The sequence below is a fragment of the Branchiostoma floridae genome, chromosome 12, assembly GCF_000003815.2.
Source record: "Branchiostoma floridae strain S238N-H82 chromosome 12, Bfl_VNyyK, whole genome shotgun sequence".
Classification (NCBI taxonomy): domain Eukaryota; kingdom Metazoa; phylum Chordata; class Leptocardii; order Amphioxiformes; family Branchiostomatidae; genus Branchiostoma; species Branchiostoma floridae.
In genome coordinates, this window is record NC_049990.1 from 16473237 (window position 1) to 16495682 (window position 22446).

The following is a 22446-nucleotide window of genomic DNA, read 5'->3' on the forward strand; positions in this document are numbered from 1 at the left end:
TCATTGATCAGCTGGTCCTCAAAACCGTTTACATCGTTTCGATAACTCTTCGGTAACTACCCTGGTAGTATGATGGGTTCCGTGCATGACTACAGTAGACTCAGTCACATTTGACACGGGTGACAACGCAATCGGTCTTAACGTTTTCTTGCCTTTTGTCTTTTCTTTATTTAGACCTGGATTGGTGCTCCCAAGTCACGTGTCCATTTGGGTTTGTCTGCCAGGACTTCACGTTCTACTTCCAATGCGTTCGTGAGTTGAGTTTTTATCAGTATCGTCTTCAAGCGAACAAAGCATAGATTTAAAAGACTTTACTGCCTATTGTAGCATATCTTGTATATATCTTTCCCTGAAAACGCGACACACCAGTTGTTCCCATAGTCAGTTTTAAATACAAGACATTTGCAAGACATTTTCACAAAGGATATAAGAAGAATTATTTTCATAAGTGCATAGTAGAATAGCAGGACTCCATATAACTGACCATCTTAATTTTTGGAAAGCATTCGTGCATTCTAGGCAACTTACAATTTTCTAAACACAAAACGAACCGTTCAGTACTAATCTATAATGTTTTAGTAGAATAAAATCTAACAAATTCCCATTATGACCACTGTGTGCATCTAGACCCGTCTTCAATTACCCGGGGACTGCCGTACCAGTGCAGCAGCGCCTCCTGTCCGGATGGCTTGAACTGCACCCCTGAGGGTGTGGCAGCCTTCTCATGTAGGCCTGAGTGATGTCACAACAGGTCCTTCCACGTGACAACGACCAGCCAATGCCTGCTTCAGGCGTGCCTTGAAAATGCTTTTTGTCCGATGTAGAGCCTAACCAGAGATAGAGATAGACGCGCCACATAGAAATAGGGGGTGTTAGATCAATAAATCATCTGCATAAAATCATGTTCACAGTTTCTGTCCTTTTTTACTCATAGCTTTACGGAACAAAGCATATAAGTAGGAATAGATAGTGTCAAAGTCTAAATTCCGGCAGCTTTCACTGTAAGCCACTATAAGCACCACAGCCATGTATCACACATGTGTATCTGTTTCTTCATAGATTATGTTGAGGCTTGCACACATGTAAAGAAGAAGAAAAACTACAATGTTTTGAAAATATTGCAATTGAAAACCACCGTTCGTTGATCTGATATCCCTAAATACCCTGTTTTTAAAACAACCGATAAAGGTTACCCCCGCGGATAAAGGTGAACTAGCGTTACATGTTGTGATTTGGGTGGTATGGGGTTGTCAAACTAGTCTACCACCCGTGTCTGCGGTCTCTGGTAACTAGGATGTCGCAAAGACTCTTCAGCTGAACATCTCGGTCTCTACAAACTCCATCCCATTATCTTCCAGATTTCGTCACCACACATGTAGGCTGAGGTATTTTTCAATTAAACGTTGACGAGATAACACGACAAGTTGTCAAGTCGGAAATGTTGATTTGGTGGCTTTCTGCAGCTAACAATAACAATACGTCGCCCGTCGCTCAGAGATACTGATAATAATTACGGTATTAACTGTTGTAAACAGAACACAGTCCTCACAGTCGAGACTTTTAGAACGCACGGTAAAGATGTGGAAGTTTCTGCTTCTCCTTGCGGCTGTAGGCACCCTGCCGGCCGCGTCAGTCGGTGAGTACATGTGTATCGATATTCTATCTGCTAAACTTTAAGCTTCCGAAGATGCCAAATAACGAGCAAACTTACCCGCGAACCATGTCGGCAAAATAGTGAAAACTACAGAGTGGTCGTTTCATGTTGGGTTAATTGCAGGCTAGTTCGGTGTCACAGCAATCTCCCTCCCTCCCCCGTGATGCCCCCCCCCCCCCTCGGGCTAGCGATCTCGCCCTCCCCGGGTAGTGAACTCGCCCCATCTTGAGTCTCAACATAAGATATTTTTTAAAGTATTCATCTGTCCTCCAGCAACCTATATATCTCCAATATGAAGTTTCTACCATGATTTGAAATGTCTTTATTGATTATGCAAATAAGGTATTCATCAGAGTGACGGACATTTTGTTATATACACCTGGCCTAAGGGTACCTTCACCTCCAATAAGACTATTTTTCTAGTATTTAGTGGTGTTTTACCCGTGTTTCTTAAGACTGGTACTTAACCAAATTGAATGTTTTTGTAAGATTTAGCAACAGGTATATCAACTTGCGCGTAGATAGTCTTCATAATGAAAAACTAGTATTCATTTGTGTTTTTGTTATTGCTTTGGAAATGTCTCCAGCACAAGAAAGGAGATACTGTTACAAATATAGCTGACATAGCCCGTACCGTAGATGGTGTTGATTTATACGTTTATTTATTTATTTATATTCGCGATAGCACTGTTTTCCATGACACCTCAGTTTTTAAAACAAGTGGCTTTATCATTTTCATGGAAGGCTTGTTTGCACCGAACCATATAGTATCGACTTTCGAGTCATAACATCGGTAATATGTTGCCATAAAGGTACCAGGTAACATACCATGAATATTACTTCCAAGGGCATTCTAGTACCAGGTAGTGCACCCAATATGTAGTACCCAGCTGCTCTTGTGAACGTGTGGAAGTGATATTCTTAGGGGGGCGAAAACACATGTTAAAAAGTGTAAAAAAAGACAGATTTTGATGTTAAGAGCCATATTTCTAAATAACCGGCATAGGGGGCACATCTGTGTTCCTACACCTTGTCAAACTTGAAAAAGATAAGTGAAGATCCATCACCTCTTAACCTTATCTACCCTGACGAGCTCTCTGAGTCAGTGTTTAGGTCATGATAAGATTATTTGGTATGCATTCTCCAGTTACAATCGAGACGGGTATATCATGGTAGTCGCAGTCGTATGCGAGGACATCATCAGATATCATTGATGTTTTTTTAATTATTGATCAACAAAGTACAGTACAGGACAGAGAGGGGATGCACTCTAGCAACATGCTAATATTAACATCACCTCTCAAAACAAAAGATTACAACTAACAAAGACAAATAATATAACAAACAATTCACAGCAAGTGAGCAAATGGTTTGGGTAGTCCAATACACATATAGTGTAACAAGTTATTGATTGAAGGGTTTAGTAGGTGGTTACAACGCGTTTAGTATGTACAATATAAGTTTGGGTTAAGTTTAGATTCTGCTGTTTGTATCATATGACAGGAAGGGTAGATGGACGCGGGCTGATTCAGGAAAACGGTTGAAATGATGGGTGTTACCAAGGTCAAGGAGGTTAAAAACTTATACTTCGACATCCGCAGTTAAGTTACAGGCTGGACTTGGGTCTAAATACTATGATTCAGGCTGCAGGTGCCGATGCGGAGACGTGTGAGGAGGGCGCAGGTTTACCGAGGACCATGACTTATATATTTATTGAAAGGAAGAGGCGTACTAATTTGACTGAATGTTTTTTTTATACAATGGAAAGTTAAGTGAATGAACAACAATGTCAAGAACATGCTAGTGTTGCGTTGCATAAGGAATAAAAGACTTTTCGTATCGAGTTGTAGTGCAACGGTACCCGTAGGTTGTGTTTGTTGCGAAGATTATGAGAAGTAGAAGCAGAAACTACGGAAGGGATCAAGTCCTTAAGATACTGGCGAGTATGGCCGTTAACTATTTTGTAAAACATGATCAAGGAATGAACATGTCACCGATCAAAGAGTCTTTCCCAACCAAGTTCAGTAAGGAGCGAAAGAGTATGAAAAACCTCTTACTGCCCCTGGGACTGTATTAAAGTGCACACTCGTACTGGACACGTTGTAATCGTTGGAATAACATAAAGTTAATTGTTTATTGTTTGTTGTTTATTATAAAGTACATCCATGCCATATAAAATCGGTCTACTCAAGAAGAGGACGGATGAAGGACTTATAAATGGTATCAAGTATTGTTCGTGGCAATCTAAATTTCAATTCGTTAAGTGTGGACACTCGTTTGGATGCCTCGGCAATCATGTGTGAAATATGTATTTCCCAATACATGATTAATGTATTTTAAGAGCGTGTGCGACAATTACCATTGATTGATTGATTGAATGGTTGTGAATATGTCCTTGTAACCGACCCTTTAAGACAATAGTTCCAACACAACTTACTGCTGTGATTGTCAGATTTAAAAGATCGTCCACGAGGTCACGTGATTTTACGTAACTGTGACGTCAACAATTTGTAACACTATCAGGAGGTTCATACCAGTCGTAGTCAGGCTCTGTTGGGTGATGGCTATAATGCCCTGATTTATAGTTGCTTATAGTGCTTCTGTAACCGTCATTTAAGAAACTACTTTAGGGTAATAACAAGATGCCTCGCTCTTTTCAGGCGAACAGGTGTACCTGACCACGGTTGATAACTGGTCATTTTGGAAGATACGTGCGACAGGCCCGATGACAGATGACAACGTGAAGGTCACGTGTGAAGCGGGGGGGATGAGGTACCCGTGCTTCCGGCCAGGTGCGGACGGGTGTGGGGAATTCTATTGGGCCTCCGACTGCATCACGTTTCACCATATCCAATGTACAACGCTCAAGGCTCTCTCGAGTGAACTGTGTGGACACACGGACGGGCACGGTGAACAGTGTCAGCCGCTTGATGACACCTTTGTGTACAACCCTGCCTGGTATGATGACAGCGCTTATGGAGTGGACTTCGAGACTCACGACTGGGGTCTGCAAGGAGCAGACTACAACAACATGTACGCGCTGTGTGCAGGTGAGGCTGAAGCCTGGGTGTTTATTCACAAGACAATGTTATTGAGGCAACTTCTCCTTTTCCCTTTCAAACATATATCTCAATACACGGCAGAATGGAATCAAATGTATCTGTATCTACATAGTCGGTAAAACCGCCCTTCGGCCTCACCAGCTACAACAGATATAACATTTTTTTTTAATTTAGCAATCATCTGGATAAGAGCAATTGATGGGTACTTGGAAGAGTTGGGTGGGGACTAGGACGGGCGAGTCTCGGTCTGATCTTGTGTTTTGCTCTGATTTGGAAGCCAATGCGTATTCCCCGGGGGCACAATAAATGACCAACTTAATGTACAAAACTATTGTCTCCAGCCCCTACGTGTGGGAGATCTCCATGTGCACACGGCACCTGTACTGATGATGGCGGGGGCTACACATGTAGCTGTGAGAACGGCTGGGAAGGAACAAACTGTGATCAAAGTTAGTACTAGACGGTTTTTATAGACATGAATTTGTCCTGTTCGATTTGTGATACTCAAGGTATATTTTCTTTAAACTACCATTTTGACCGAGTTGGATGTAACATGAAATTTTGGCTGAGTAGTGAATTTTTTAAAATAGATCTTCCAAAGGACTTATACTATAATTTATTTATTTGCAAATCCATGCCCGTAGGCTAATTGCAATACTCATACTCCACAAGGTGCGTAACTAGCCATGTGATGCAAAGGGTAAAAAAAAAGCTTTAATTAAGTATCAATATATGAAAAGTGCTGAAAATGTTCACAGCAAAATATAATTTTCTTATTTTAGACATCGATGAGTGCGCGTCCTTCCCATGTGCACACGGAGCCTGTAATGACACCATAGGAAGCTTCACCTGTAGCTGTGACAACGGCTGGACAGGACTCAACTGTGATCAGGGTTGGTAATTTCCTTAAGATAAATTGCCTTTAATTTGGTTTGTAGTATTGGCACTAAAATATGGACACGGGATTTGCAGCATAGTCGGCTGTATGCAAAGTATTAAGGTGTAGACTCGTTGATTTTTCTTCTCAGGGTCTTTTTTTCCTGTTTCAGACATAGACGAGTGCGCGAGCAGCCCTTGTTGGCTGGGAGGGACCTGCCTGGATCACGTGAATGGGTACAGCTGTGTCTGTCTTAAAGATGTTACCGGAAGGAACTGTGAAACTGGTACCACTCTATTCAATACGAAATCTAACGATAAAGAAGTCGTTCGTACAGTAACAAGTCAATGAAGCTCTCTAATGCAACACGGTGTAAACGTAATCGATTCTTTTTTTTGCCAGTTAAGCAGTTATCTTTTCCTGTCATCGTCATTCATGCAACAGTTAATACGTGCAGAATTACTGAATCAGTAAGGGATTTTTGTACTCACTTATTTTCACTTATCTTAACATATCATGTCTTGAAGGTCTACATGTTTCCTCTACCTTTGGCATGAGTTTTTTTTTTTCATTACTATTTTTGTGCTCCAGCATCTTTTGTCGGGGATTGCTACCAGTTCTCTACTTCAGCTTTCAATCATCGAGACGCGACCCAGGCCTGCAGCACCAATGACGGCCGCATGGTGGATGTGAAAGACAGGCAGCAGCAACAGTTCCTGGCCAACTCCATCGCGGCCACCACCGGCGTGTCCAACTGGCTGGCCATGAAAACCGCGCCGTTTCCTGTTTTCTACAGTGATGGGTCTCCTGTTACAGGTGAATACAGAAAAGATATAAGCATCAAACGAATATCATGGATACAATAGAGAACGATACGCAAATGATCATATTTATACATGCAGGATCTTCTACGGCTTAGCCAATCAAATGTACCTTGGTATTGAGATTGATTTAGCTTTACTTTCTGTACTTTCTTTTTATGTGCAAATAAATAAAATCATTTGAATATATCTGATATTGAATGCCAATTCATGACAATCATGAAACGGAGCTTAACCTCAAGCATAACAAGGTTTAATATTTAGTTGTTTTATTTTCTATTTTCTATTTTTTAAACACAGCTGCCCTACAATGGGGAAAAGACGAACCTTCGTCCCCGTTGGACCTGTGTGTTCTCCTGGACAGTTCTGACAACACAACTACGTCTGCCAGGATGGTATTAAACTGTTCCTATTTAAATATTCTCTCTTCGTTTTATTTAGCATTTGTCTCGCGTATAAGTCAACATAGAACAGCTCAAACTTGAAATAAGTTACTTGTGATTATGATTATATATATGTTTTTTTACCCTTGCAGCTCAGAAACCGTGTGAGCCAAACGTCTGTCAGAACGGCGGAAACTGCAGCTCCTGTTTCGGCGGCTCCACCACCTTCTGTGACTGTCTGGAGGGGTTCGGAGGAAAACTCTGTGAAATCAGTGAGTAAATCTTTTAGAATTCATTATCCAACAGTGATCTAAAAGGCAACCTTGGTGTCATTTTCTGACTGTCTCTCCCTTAGAATTAGTCAGGGCTCTAGCCAGCCCGAAATTTTTAACCGTCAGCCAATTCCCATTGTCGCGAAAATTAACTGATTTCGCTATGACACTACAAAGTAAATGATGTCATTGAGAGAAAATAAGACGCAACGCTGACGTTTTCTAATACAATTTTTTTACGAACAACTTCTAAAGTCTCTACTAACGTTCATAAGCCAAAACGTTTACTGGCGGCACGGACATCCTTCCTAGATCGTAAGAAAAATCTAATTACTAACACAAGTTAGGTTTCGACGTTGTCAAGATTCCAATCAAAGTTTGTAGAATGCACTATTCCAGGAGTTAGAAGGACTGAACTGAGACCTTGAAAAACGGGGTTTAATGACATTATCGTATGCGAAAGGGCGCCGACACACGTCATCAACAATCATAACAATAGCAAAACAAACAGTGTGTGGCTTTTTTTCGACCATGGACAGCGTCCCCAAGCCGCCTGTAGCTTCCATCCAGGGTTTTTGTCTGTCAAGGTTGACGGATTGGTTTAAAAATTTCCGTCACTCGCAGCAAATTTCCGTCAATTAACGGAAAAACGGACGCTGGCTACAGTCCTGGAATTAGTATAATCTATTTAAACTTGTTCTGGTTATTATAAAAAGTACAGAAGGATAGAAAAAGTAGCTTGAAAACTCTACTTTTCCACAGACATTGACGAGTGTGCCTCCGGCCCATGCCAAAATGGCGGGAGTTGCCATGACGACATCAACTCCTACCACTGCATCTGCCCCACCGGTTACCAAGGAGACAACTGCGAGTCAGGTTAGTGTGACAGAATCATGGGGTTCTTGTAACTCGGCCTTAAAACCGTTTTCCTTGCCAACGTTTCGATAGCAATTGTCTTCTTTCTTTCTTTCTTTCTTCATTAACTGGAACACAACGTAACTTATTACAAGGGTCAGCCTAGGCAGCTCTTGCTGGTTACTGCTGACCCACAAAAATGCAAACGTACATACGTGTTCACATAACATGTATAAAATCCACGACGGTAAGCATAGAATAACTATACAATATAAGATAATCAGTAATCATTCAAATGAGTCATACATCTTCAAAGCTATCGTGGAAATTGATCCATAATATAACGTTACCTACAGGAAGACATTAGGAGGAAAATATGGAAGTTAAGTCTGAGGTAATCTTAAATTCAGGACAAGAGGTGGATTTTGTAGCGAGCCTTGAATTCTGGGGTTGTGGAAGAGTCGGTAACGTGTCTGGGTAGGCTATTCCAGTGCCGAGAAGTGTTTGGGGTAAAGTTGTTCTCGTAGTTGTTAATCTTCGTGTCCTGAATCGGCCGTATTACATTTTGCCACAGGGCAGCGTTATAGCCAGGATGGGACGGATTCTATACCACGCTCGTCTCTGCTTATAACTGCAGCCATGTTTGAGACCGTATACGTCTGACATACCAATCTGATTATGCTATATATGATTTGATCACCTAATACATGCCTATGCTGAGAATAATGAAGGTAGCAAAATTTCGTTCTATTGTGTTTTATCTTTTCTTTGTTTTCTCCAGACACGGACTGGTGTTCCCAAGTCCAGTGTCCTTTTGGGTTTGTCTGTCAGGATTTCACCTTCTACTTCCAATGCGTTCGTAAGTAAAGTTCATCATCATTGTTAATACTGTAGGTAACAAATGTCATTGAACAATTAATCAAAAGAAGACCTCAATTGATCAATATTGAGTACAAACACGACACAGCAGTTGTCCCCCCAGGTAGTTTAACTACAGGTTATTAGCAGGTTAAGGTGGAAATTTTAAAAAATGCGCTCATGAATCATGTTATTCCATGTGATTGGTCCTTCAAACTTTCATACCTTTTAGATAAGATACCATTATTTTGAACATATAATGACAGCCGTAGTACGCACCAATAATTTATCAAATTCTATTCTATTACATTTGTAATAAAAAAACTACTTACATCCCCCTCTTATGTGTATTGTGTTTATCTAGACCCATCTCCCGTCGCCCGGGGTCTGCCGTACCAGTGCAGCAGCACCTCCTGTCCGGATGGCATGAACTGCACCCCTGAAGGCGCGGCAGCCTTCTCGTGCAAGCCTGAGTGACGTCACCACTTGAGCCTCCCACGTGACAACGACCAGCCAATGGCCGCTTCATACTTGTCTTGAAACTGTTTTTTGTGGGTGATTTAGGGTCTTATTTTAACTTTAGAGTCTAACTAGAGATTGATCAATAAACCACCTGCAGCAAAAATCATATCCACAGTTTGTCATTTTTACTCATGTCTTTTACGAGTCAAAATACATAAATATGAATAAAATTATCCAAGTATAAATTCTGGAAGCATGTAACGTTAACTTTATTTACCTGTAAGGAGGTATATCCAAGGACCGTGGATTGATGAACTCCACAGCTGTGGAGTTCATCAATATGTATTCCGCCGCTACTACTGACATTTGGCTGTGGACTTCATCAGTATGTAGTGATGAAATCCACGGGCATTCCGTCGCTAATACTGACATTTAGCTGTGGACTTCATCAGTATGTAGTGATGAAATCCACGGGCATTCCGTCGCTAATACTGACATTTGGCTGTAGACTTCATCAGTATGTAGTGATGAAATCCACGGGCATTCCGCCGCTAATACTGACATTTGGCTGTAGACTTCATCAGTATGTAGTGATGAAATCCACGGGCATTCTGTCGCTAATACTGACATTTGGCTGTGGACTTCATCAGTATGTAGTGATGAAATCCACGGGCATTCCGTCGCTAATACTGACATTTGGCTGTGGATAGTAAAACGCCCTTTCACTAATACTTTTACACAGAGTAATCTATTTTAGCTGATTTATGTCAATCGATTGTGTGATACAATATTAATACAGATACCATTTGTAATAATTTGAATTAATTGACTATACAGAGCTAGAAGTACGAAAATGTTACTTTGAAAGTGATTTGCACAAAGCTAGAATGGCTTTATTGGATCGTGGAGTATATTATTTGACAATACTAGTAAACACAACAGACAGAGCCTCCAACAGACTCTAACCAGAACAACACAATGTCATGTAAAATATTTCTGGTACATTTCTAAGTTAAGCTGGATTCAAAAGACAAACACCTTTACTTTGTGCATCATATATTTTTGTCGCATGTTTGTGACTAGTGACCTTCTGTTTACTGATCGACGTGCAGTCTAATAACTGTTATCAGACTGCACGTCGATTAGCAAATGAAATGCAACCCCTTTATACTCTTGTAGACAATTAGAACCTGGGCCAAAATACAATTGTAAGTCATAATCGTAAACCCTTACCACCTAAGCCACAAAGCACAACATTGGGAAGCAGTGCAGATCTGATGTATACAGTCTGTTGGTTTAGTATTGTTTGTGATTGATTGAAGAACAAAAGAGCATAATAAGCAATTGACCTTCTCTGGCTGGGAAAGTTGTCTTGCTAAGCAAGAAGCTTTTATCAATCTTGATAAAAGCTCCTTATGCTAAGGGACCAAGAACCCGATTTCCACCTTCCTGAGGGTCTGCATGCTCTTTTCCGTAAGGCGTAGGCAGGCCTTTTTAATTCCCGTAATTCGTAGGGTAAGCTATTTTATTTCACGTAATTCGTAGTGAGGATGGAAAATTTACCGTAAAGCGTAGCCAGTGTATTTCACGTAAGGCGTAATCTAGCCTAAAAATTTCACGTAAAGCGGAATAAAGCCTAAAAATTACCCGTAAATCGTAGCTGGCCTCCCAAATTTCGTAAGTTGAAACGTAGTCTACCAGTAAATTTAGTCCTTCAAAACACAGGAAATTGCGTTTCAGAGGATCAAGATTTCAAAATTTCGCCGGACCTCACTTGCGACTCCTTTCACCTTCGGCTTCGGTCATCGACATGGTAAAATATGGTATATACCCTCAAAATCTTCTTTTTTTTGCAAATAGAAATGTCATTGAAGTTAGCTTAGTCTGCCAGCAAAATTTGCCCATCAGAATGCAGGAAATATCATTTTAGAGGGTCAAGATTTCAAAATTTCCATGGTCCTCCTTGTGCCGCCTCGCGCCTTTGGAACTCGAAATTCTGAAAATATGTTGGGGATGTGTGTCAACCTCAAAGATCTCCATCCCTGAGCAGAGAGCGAGGCGAGTACCTTTCCCAAGCCATAAGAAATTAGAGAGGATGGTTGGGTGTTTAGGGTAAAGATACCTTCTTCTTTATATCTCAACACCCTCATACCCTTCCTACTGTCCCTAATTGACCCGACTTTAATTTTCGCCTGTTTCTGCCAACCACCTTTTTATCTTCCTCCCCAAAGTCAAACTGTGCGCCTTTTTTTGTTATAATATCTTTCCCTTTTATACCCCTGCACTCATTAGCATACGTGTACATTTGCATAACTCCTCGATTGGTTACCCTCCAAAATTGAGTTAACTGACCACCTGTCTGTGGCGCGCGGGGACAGGTGTGACGCTGTGAATAGTACACAAAGATTATTCTGTCTCTTTGCATGCAGTTCTGGTCACCACTGGCTGAGCTTGTCCAGGTAGACCCACGGGCCAGAGCTGACACATCGTCTTGTTGGGAGACTCGTGCAGTAGTTTCTAACACCACAGCTTATGATGGGCACCAACCTCTTCTGTACTGCTGTTCACGGGACATGGAAATACAATGTCAGCAAGGCCACGGCAGGTAAGTTTTATGGATGACGACATCATTAATTTTAAACATGTAGCCATGACCGTAGTTGTAGAAGGGAAACTAGTTCGATGTACATGTAGTAGTCAACTTGGTGAATGATACCAGTCTTCCAGACTTTGTGCATCGATCTTGTATGGCCTGTTTGATGTGATACCATCCAAGTTAGTTTTGACCATGACGGAAGCGGGTTTTCCTGCAATGATAATTTTAACCGTTGGACGGCGCTTTTCTTGTCTTTGCCATAGGATGCACTCCCTTGGCGAAGCAATCTTGATGCTGTTTCACGGTCCACTCTGCAATGACGAGAAGACATATCCAAACCAGGTAACATAATTATTGTCTGAAGAGTCAAATTAACCTGATGATATCCCTACTAACTGCTATAATCCAAGTTTATTTTTAGTTGAAAAGACGCCCTCTTTAGAGTATCAATCTATTCATGTAAAACTACAATCCATATGTTAACAGTTGCAGAAGCTTTATTCTTTGAATCAACGTTTGAACCTCATTAATAAAATAGAACCATAGACATTATTAACAAAGGGGCACAACCTTAGAAGATGAGCAACACGTATAGACAGCGGAAGTTGTAACATTCTATTACAATCTGGGTTCGTATGATTATCTTAGAAACGTAGAAGTGACGGCCCAGAATTGCATGGAATGGCGCAGGATGGTCCACAAGAGACGTTGCCTTGATGCAGACCACTTGACACAACGATGAAGAGACCTTATTAAGTATCATGTAAGTCAGTATGATTATCTTACGGTTATCTGACGTTTTTTTTTGCGAGTTACTGTGTGAAGGAAAGACAAAGTTATGTTTTAGATAATTGATGTGACGTGTCATAAAAGCGCGACTTGAGCCCCTAACGTTTTTCTGCATCAAAAACCAGGATCATCCCCAGTCCATTCTACTCCACAGCTGCATAACAGTCGAGCCTAACGATTTTCTCATCGCATCAATGTGCGCAGTTACAATAAACCTGCTTCCATCAAACATAAATCATGTGTTGAGCTATAACTTGTTATGCTACGTGTTATTCAACCATATTTTATCCAATGTGATATCCTAGTCTGTTTTATCAAGCCCCATCCTATGGAATTCCAGTCTTGTGCCTCACGCTAATGTGCCTAGTGCCTCATGCTAATTTTTGCCATCGTAATCACAGCATATAGCCCTCTTCACCGCATGGATGCCACACACTTAGTCTTCTAGCGAAGTGGCATCATGACTCGCCACATTGTTCCCGAATTTTCCAATAGCATTGATACATTACATCCTTTACAAACAATATGTGTCATAGAAAGAAAGATTGTTACTTCCATACAGGGTTGTAGCCAGCATCCGTTCTTCAGTCCTTTGAAGGAATTTTGCAGCTGGGGACAGAAAAAATTTTTGCCCATTCCGTCCTCGGTAATGGACAAAATCTATATGTAAAGTCAGTAAAGATATAAAAAAAATGTCTTCTTGTGTAATTTTTCACCAAAACAGATGAACAGCTTAGTCTACCAGCAAAATTGACACCTCAAAATGCAGGGCATTGGGTTTCAGGGGGTCTAGATTTCAAAATTTTTCAGGGGAGTATGCCCCCGGATCCCCTTAGGGACGAAATGCCTTCGGCTCGACGTCTGGTTCTTTCTGATTCAAAATCGAGGGGACTGAAAATGATTTAAGGCTGGCTACAACCCTGCTTCCATATTGACGCACTAGCTGCAATTAGGTTGGAATTTGATCTCCCATTTTTTAGTTGTAACTGCGTTTAAGTTGTGGACCTGGAAGATGTATGTCAATACACAGCTGTAAACCCTTTCAAATCCTTCTATGACCGCAAATCCTTTTGACAGTTAGGTATCTATAGATTACATCAAATAGCTGGGTGATTTCGGGCATAAATGACGTTATAAAGCCCTCTTGAGATAGGATGTCCCCATTGACGTACTTGGGTGTTTATCTCTTGCGCTATATAATGGGGAATCTTGGTCTTTATTGCGCTGCATTGTCTAGACCTAAGTCGCATTGGCTTTAAGAGAGATGGCTAAAAGCACCTCATTTGAGAATGCAGATTATGGCCATTGGTTATAAAGTAAGAAACAAGGACTCTCATCACTAATGAGTTGTCGTGGCTGGTTAAGACTATATTTCCCTAAAACAAAACACGAACATATTTCAATATATACTATGTACAATATGATATGTACTATGTACATACAGTAATATATGTATAGATCTGGTATCTACAAGGCTGTCCTGATGAACCCGTATATATACGGGATGCACATATATGATTCCTGTAGGTGGGTCCAGTAAATACAGGTTTGTGGCATTTCTTACCACAGGAAACCGCATTGATCTGGAAGTCTGCAGCAGCAGCACAGAATAGGTCACGTTTTACTGATCAGATTAAACAACCAGCTTAGGAGGGTTGACAAAAAAAGTCTGAGCAGGACAAAGGATCACAAAGGATCACAAAGGTCATAAACTTAGAACATGCGAGGGCAAGAGAAGTAGTATGGGGATTACGACCCCTATATCCACCTACCAAATATCATCAGGATCAATCAAAGGCGCTTTTCGAGTGATGCTGTTCACAGACAGACAGAAAGACAGACAGACAGACAGACAGACAGACAGACAGACAGACGTACAAGCCTAAAACATAACCTTGCCATTCTGGCAAAGGTAATAAATATATCTACCTTCGAAACGCACTTTGAATACACACAAAGCTCGCTCCAGGCGCGTAGGGAAACGCCAGGTCAAGGTTTCGGGTCAAAGTTCAAATCTGACCGGATATCTGTAATCCGCACTGAAGGCCTCGTTCCGGTATTACTCCGCGGGTGGGCACTCAGAAGTATTCCCTCCGAAATATGAATGGGGCCCCAAAATCGTGTAGACGATGAATTTCCTTTTATCGCTCCCATGTCATATCGAAGGATTTGAGATGAAAGGTTGTGTATTTCTGACAGGATCGGGTGGAAAAGTTTCGGCATTCGGCCGATTCTCGGACGTGAACGTTTGTTTGTCCTGAGTAATGTGGTCAGCGGGTCACTGAAGGAAAGCCCCACTTTCTGGATAGTATTTATGTGCAGTTATAGATGTTATAAAAATCGATCCACCTGTCAGATTTTGGGGAATTTTTTTTTTATTGAGTACTGGATAAGTGATTTTTCAATAGAAATTAAAACATCTCCAGTAGAGCTGTTTCTTTATTGGATTTTCGCCCATTAAAGTTGCATATTTAAGCACTATTGTAAATAAGGCAACAAAAGTCCGGTATGAGGCTTTAAGGTTCCGGTTCGAATTGCGAAGTAATTCGTGAATATAAGACGCAAATCATAGTAAAACCCGAAAATACGAATGAAGGCTCACCTGGGGGATAACCGCTAACCGCTAAGCGAACCCTTCGGTAACCGCAAAAAAGCGACCCCTTACGATCGGACTTCCGAAATTTCAAACATAATGTGCGTTACTTTCAACACTTGAATATCAAAGTAAAACCCGTGGGCAAAAGGTAAAAAGTGATTTGAGTACCCAAAATTACTTTGTAACTTTTCTACATACGAATGAAGGCTCACCTGGGGGATAACCGCTAACCGCTAAGCGAACCCTTCGGTAACCGCAAAAAAGTGACCCCTTACGATCGGACTTCCGAAATTTCAAACAAAATGTGCGTTACTTTCAACTCTTGAGTATCATAGTAAAACCCGTGGGCAAAAGGTAAAAAGTGATTTGAGTACCCAAAATTACTTTGTAACTTTTCTACATACGAGTGAAGGCTCACCTGGGGGATAACCGCTAACCGCTAAGCGAACCCTTCGGTAACCGCAAAAAAGTGACCCCTTACGATCGGACTTCCGAAATTTCAAACAAAATGTGCGTTACTTTCAACTCTTGAGTATCATAGTAAAACCCGTGGGCAAAAGGTAAAAAGTGATTTGAGTACCCAAAATTACTTTGTAACTTTTCTACATACGAGTGAAGGCTCACCTGGGGGATAACCGCTAACCGCTAAGCGAACCCTTCGGTAACCGCAAAAAAGCGACCCCTTACGATCGGACTTCCGAAATTTCAAACAAAATGTGCGTTACTTTCAACACTTGAATATCAAAGTAAAACCAGTGGGCAAAAGGTAAAAAGTGATTTGAGTACCCAAAATTACTTTGTAACTTTTCTACATACGAATGAAGGCTCACCTGGGGGATAACCGCTAACCGCTAAGCGAACCCTTCGGTAACCGCAAAAAAGCGACCCCTTACGATCGAACTTCCGAAATTTCAAACAAAATGTGCGTTACTTTCAACACTTGAATATCAAAGTAAAACCCGTGGGCAAAAGGTAAAAAGTGATTTGAGTACCCAAAATTACTTTGTAACTTTTCTACATACGAATGAAGGCTCACCTGGGGGTTAACCGCTAAGCGAACCCTTCGGTAACCGCAAAAAAGCAACCCCTTACGATCGGACTTCCGAAAATTCAAACAAAATGTGTGTTACTTTCAACACTTGAATATCATAGTAAAACCCTTGAGCAAAAGGTAAAAAGTGATTTGAGTACCCAAAATTACTTTGTAACTTTTCTACATACGAATAAAGGCTCACCTGGGGGATAACCGCTAACCGCTAAGCGAACCCTTCGGTAACCGCAAAAAGCGACGCCTTACGATCGGACTTCCGAAATTTCAAACAAAATGTGCGTTACTTTTAACACTTGAGTATCATAGTAAAACCCGTGGGCAAAAGGTAAAAAGTGATTTGAGTACCCAAAATTACTTTGTAACTTTTCTACATACGAGTGAAGGCTCACCTGGGGGATAACCGCTAACCGCTAAGCAAACCCTTCGGTAACCGCAAAAAAGCGACCCCTTACGATTGGACTTCCGAAATTTCAAACAAAATGTGCGTTACTTTTAACACTTGAGTATCATAGTAAAACCCGTGGGCAAAAGGTAAAAAGTGATTTGAGTACCCAAAATTACTTTGTAACTTTTCTACATACGAATGAAGGCTCACCTGGGGGATAACCGCTAACCGCTAAGCGAACCCTTCGGTAACCGCAAAAAAGCGACCCCTTACGATCGGACTTCCGAAATTTCAAACATAATGTGCGTTACTTTCAACACTTGAATATCAAAGTAAAACCCGTGGGCAAAAGGTAAAAAGTGATTTGAGTACCCAAAATTACTTTGTAACTTTTCTACATACGAATGAAGGCTCACCTGGGGGATTACCGCTTACCGCTAAGCGAACCCTTCGGTAACCGCAAAAAAAGCGTCCCCTTACGATCGGACTTCCGAAATTTCAAAAAAAATGTGCGTTACTTTCAACACTTGAATATCAAAGTAAAACCCGTGGGCAAAAGGTAAAAAGTGATTTTAGTACCCAAAATTACTTTGTAAGTTTTCTACATACGAATGAAGGCTCACCTGGGGGATAACCGCTAAGCGAACCCTTCGGTAACCGCAAAAAAGCGACCCCTTACGATCGGACTTCCGAAATTTCAAACAAAATGTGCGTTACTTTCAACATTTGAGTATCATAGTAAAACCCGTGGGCAAAAGGTAAAAAGTGATTTGAGTACCCAAAATTACTTTGTAACTTTTCTACATACCAATGAAGGCTCACCTGGGGGATAACCGCTAACCGCTAAGCGAACCCTTCGGTAACCGCAAAAAAGCGACCCCTTACGATCGGACTTCCAAAATTTCAAACAAAATGTGCGTTACTTTCAACACTTGCGTATCATAGTAAAACCCGTGAGCAAAATGTAAAAAGTGATTTGAGTACCCAAAATTACTTTGTAACTTTTCTACATACGAATGAAGGCTCACCTGGGGGTTAACCGCTAAGCGAACCCTTCGGTAACCGCAAAAAAACAACCCCTTACGATCGGACTTCCGAAATTTCAAACAAAATGTGCGTTACTTTCAACACTTGAATATCATAGTAAAACCCTTGAACAAAAGGTTAAAAGTGATTTGAGTACCCAAAATTACTTTGTAACTTTTCTACATACGAATGAAGGCTCACCCAGGGGATAACCGCTAACCGCTAAGCGAACCCTTCGGTAACCGCAAAAAAGCGACCCCTTACGATCGGACTTCCAAAATTTCAAACAAAATGTGCGTTACTTTCAACACTTGCGTATCATAGTAAAACCCGTGAGCAAAATGTAAAAAGTGATTTGAGTACCCAAAATTACTTTGTAACTTTTCTACATACGAATGAAGGCTCACCTGGGGGTTAACCGCTAAGCGAACCCTTCGGTAACCGCAAAAAAACAACCCCTTACGATCGGACTTCCGAAATTTCAAACAAAATGTGCGTTACTTTCAACACTTGAATATCATAGTAAAACCCTTGAACAAAAGGTTAAAAGTGATTTGAGTACCCAAAATTACTTTGTAACTTTTCTACATACGAATGAAGGCTCACCTGGGGGATAGTCGCTAACCGCTAAGCGAACCCTTCGGTAACCGCAAAAAAGCGACCCCTTACGATCGGACTTCCGAAATTTCAAACAAAATGTGCGTTACTTTCAACACTTGAATATCAAAGTAAAAGCCCGTGGGCAAAAGGTAAAAAGTGATTTGAGTACCCAAAATTACTTTGTAACTTTTCTACATACGAATGAAGGCTCACCTGGGGGACAACCGCTAACCGCTAAGCGAACCCTTCGGTAACCGCAAAAAAGCGACCCCTTACATCTGCATCTGCATCTGCATCTGCATATATACCCCCAAATGACCCCGCGAGGGGCAAAAGTAGGGGGGGGGGAGCTGAGGCTCCCGGGTTAGGGCGGGCAGGCCGCCTGCCTGGCACGGAAGTGCTCAACGTTGGGAGCGCTTACAACCGTGCCAGGCTGGGCATTCCACTCGGGAATTGTGCGTGGGAAAAAAGAGTGTTTGTAGATGTCGGTGCGTGCGAATATGTGTTGATATTTGAAGTCGTGACTACCCCGGGTGCGCCCTTGGGCAGGCTTCAGAATATTGCTGGCGTCTATGTTAATATTATTGTTGACTACTTTATAGAAAAAGGTGAGGCGGGCTTCCTCCTCCTTTCGGAGAGAGGGCGCCACTGCAGGTCTGAAAGCATTTGTGTCACGCTGCTAGTCTGCCGGTAGTCATTTAGGGTCACTCGGGCTGCCCTGCGCTGGACGGCCTCCACCGCCTGTATCCCTTTGTTGGTGTACGGGTCCCAGACGATGGCACTATATTCCAAGTGGGGCCGTACCAGCGCTTTGTAACAAGTGGCCTTGACCCTAGATGGACAATGGGTCAAGTTGCGCCGAATGACTCCTAGGACCTTACCAGCTTTGCTAGTGGCGTGGTTGATATGGGTGTCCCACCGCAAATCGTCGGACAGTTGTACTACAAGATAGGGGTGGGACTTAACACCGGTAAGGGCTTCTCCACAGAGGGAGTACTGAGTTATGATGGGGTGCTTTTTACGGGTGATATGGAGGATGTGACATTTAGAGGGGTTGAACGACATGAGCCAACGATTTTGCCATTCTGTTAGCGCATCGAGGTCAGACTGCAGCCCTTGTGCGTCAGAAGACTTGCTGATAGCCCTTACGATCGGACTTCCGAAATTTCAAACAAAATGTGCGTTACTTTCAACACTTGAATATCATAGTAAAACCCGTGGGCAAAAGGTAAAAAGTGATTTGAGTACCTAAAATTACTTTGTAACTTTTCTACATACGAATGAACGCTCACCTGGGGGACAACCGCTAACCGCTAAGCGAACCCTTCGGTAACCGGAAAAAAGCGACCCCTTACGATCGAACTTCCAAAATTTCAAACAAAATGTGCGTTACTTTCAACACTTGAATATCATAGTAAAACCCGTGGGCAAAAGGTAAAAAGTGATTTGAGTACCCAAAATTACTTTGTAACTTTTCTACATACGAATGAAGGCTCACCTGGGGGACAACCGCTAACCGCTAAGCGAACCCTTCGGTAACCGCAAAAAAGCGACCCCTTACATCTGCATCTGCATCTGCATCTGCATATATACCCCCAAATGACCCCGCGAGGGGCAAAAGTAGGGGGGGGGGAGCTGAGGCTCCCGGGTTAGGGCGGGCAGGCCGCCTGCCTGGCACGGAAGTGCTCAACGTTGGGAGCGCTTACAACCGTGCCAGGCTGGGCATTCCACTCGGGAATTGTGCGTGGGAAAAAAGAGTGTTTGTAGATGTCGGTGCGTGCGAATATGTGTTGATATTTGAAGTCGTGACTACCCCGGGTGCGCCCTTGGGCAGGCTTCAGAATATTGCTGGCGTCTATGTTAATATTATTGTTGACTACTTTATAGAAAAAGGTGAGGCGGGCTTCCTCCTCCTTTCGGAGAGAGGGCGCCACTGCAGGTCTGAAAGCATTTGTGTCACGCTGCTAGTCTGCCGGTAGTCATTTAGGGTCACTCGGGCTGCCCTGCGCTGGACGGCCTCCACCGCCTGTATCCCTTTGTTGGTGTACGGGTCCCAGACGATGGCACTATATTCCAAGTGGGGCCGTACCAGCGCTTTGTAACAAGTGGCCTTGACCCTAGATGGACAATGGGTCAAGTTGCGCCGAATGACTCCTAGGACCTTACCAGCTTTGCTAGTGGCGTGGTTGATATGGGTGTCCCACCGCAAATCGTCGGACAGTTGTACTACAAGATAGGGGTGGGACTTAACACCGGTAAGGGCTTCTCCACAGAGGGAGTACTGAGTTATGATGGGGTGCTTTTTACGGGTGATATGGAGGATGTGACATTTAGAGGGGTTGAACGACATGAGCCAACGATTTTGCCATTCTGTTAGCGCATCGAGGTCAGACTGCAGCCCTTGTGCGTCAGAAGACTTGCTGATAGCCCTTACGATCGGACTTCCGAAATTTCAAACAAAATGTGCGTTACTTTCAACACTTGAATATCATAGTAAAACCCGTGGGCAAAAGGTAAAAAGTGATTTGAGTACCTAAAATTACTTTGTAACTTTTCTACATACGAATGAAGGCTCACCTGGGGGATAACCGCTAACCGCTAAGCGACCCCTTCGGAACCGCAAAAAAGCGACTTACGATCGGACTTCCGAAATTTCAAACAAAATGTGCGTTACTTTCAACACTTGAATATCATAGTAAAACCCTTGAACAAAAGGTTAAAAGTGATTTGAGTACCCAAAATTACTTTGTAACTTTTCTACATACGAATGAAGGCTCACCCAGGGGATAACCGCTAACCGCTAAGCGAACCCTTCGGTAACCGCAAAAAAGCGACCCCTTACGATCGGACTTCCAAAATTTCAAACAAAATGTGCGTTACTTTCAACACTTGCGTATCATAGTAAAACCCGTGAGCAAAATGTAAAAAGTGATTTGAGTACCCAAAATTACTTTGTAACTTTTCTACATACGAATGAAGGCTCACCTGGGGGTTAACCGCTAAGCGAACCCTTCGGTAACCGCAAAAAAACAACCCCTTACGATCGGACTTCCGAAATTTCAAACAAAATGTGCGTTACTTTCAACACTTGAATATCATAGTAAAACCCTTGAACAAAAGGTTAAAAGTGATTTGAGTACCCAAAATTACTTTGTAACTTTTCTACATACGAATGAAGGCTCACCCAGGGGATAACCGCTAACCGCTAAGCGAACCCTTCGGTAACCGCAAAAAAGCGACCCCTTACGATCGGACTTCCAAAATTTCAAACAAAATGTGCGTTACTTTCAACACTTGAGTATCATAGTAAAACCCGTGGGCAAAATGTAAAAAGTGATTTGAGTACCAAAAATTACTTTGTAACTTTTCTACATACCAATGAAGGCTCACCTGGGGGATAACCGCTAACCGCTAGGCGAACCCTTCGGTAACCGCAAAAAAGCGACCCCTTACGATCGGACTTCCGAAATTTCAATAAAATGTGCGTTACTTTCAACACTTGAGTATCATAGTAAAACCCGTGGGCAAAAGGTAAAAAGTGATTTGAGTACCCAAAATTACTTTGTAACTTTTCTACATACGAATGAAGGCTCACCTGGGGGATAACCGCTAACCGCTAAGCGAACCCTTCGGTAACCGCAAAAAAGCGACCCCTTACGATCGGACTTCCGAAATTTCAAACATAATGTGCGTTACTTTCAACACTTGAATATCAAAGTAAAACCCTTGGGCAAAAGGTAAAAAGTGATTTGAGTACCCAAAATTACTTTGTAACTTTTCTACATACGAATGAAGGCTCACCTGGGGGACAACCGCTAACCGCTAAGCGAACCCTTCGGTAACCGCAAAAAAGCGACCCCTTACGATCGGACTTCCGAAATTTCAAACAAAATGTGCGTTACTTTCAACACTTGAATATCATAGTAAAACCCTTGAGCAAAAGGTTAAAAGTGATTTGAGTACCCAAAATTACTTTGTAACTTTTCTACATACGAATGAAGGCTCACCCAGGGGATAACCGCTAACCGCTAAGCGAACCCTTCGGTAACCGCAAAAAAGCGACCCCTTACGATCGGACTTCCAAAATTTCAAACAAAATGTGCGTTACTTTCAACACTTGAGTATCATAGTAAAACCCGTGGGCAAAATGTAAAAAGTG

The 22446-nt window shown here is 42.1% G+C and overlaps 1 protein-coding gene, 1 long non-coding RNA gene and 1 pseudogene across 2 annotated transcripts in view; all 3 read left to right on the plus strand.

Moving 5' to 3' along the window:
- Positions 1–740, plus strand: part of LOC118427067 (fibropellin-3-like) — a 4293-nt gene extending 3553 nt beyond the window's left edge. The window contains exons 6-7 of the mRNA XM_035836705.1: positions 175–252; positions 628–740. Of these exons, the coding sequence (XP_035692598.1) occupies positions 175–252; positions 628–740 (191 nt within the window). The remainder of the gene's footprint in view (positions 1–174; positions 253–627) is intronic.
- An 813-nt stretch (positions 741–1553) lies between these two features.
- LOC118427516 lies at positions 1554–9410 on the plus strand (annotated as a pseudogene).
- A 2715-nt stretch (positions 9411–12125) lies between these two features.
- Positions 12126–12809, plus strand: LOC118428188. Its single transcript, XR_004832622.1, has 2 exons — positions 12126–12182; positions 12489–12809. It is a non-coding gene; the product is annotated as an uncharacterized LOC118428188 (long non-coding RNA).
- Positions 12810–22446: the final 9637 nt, after the last annotated feature.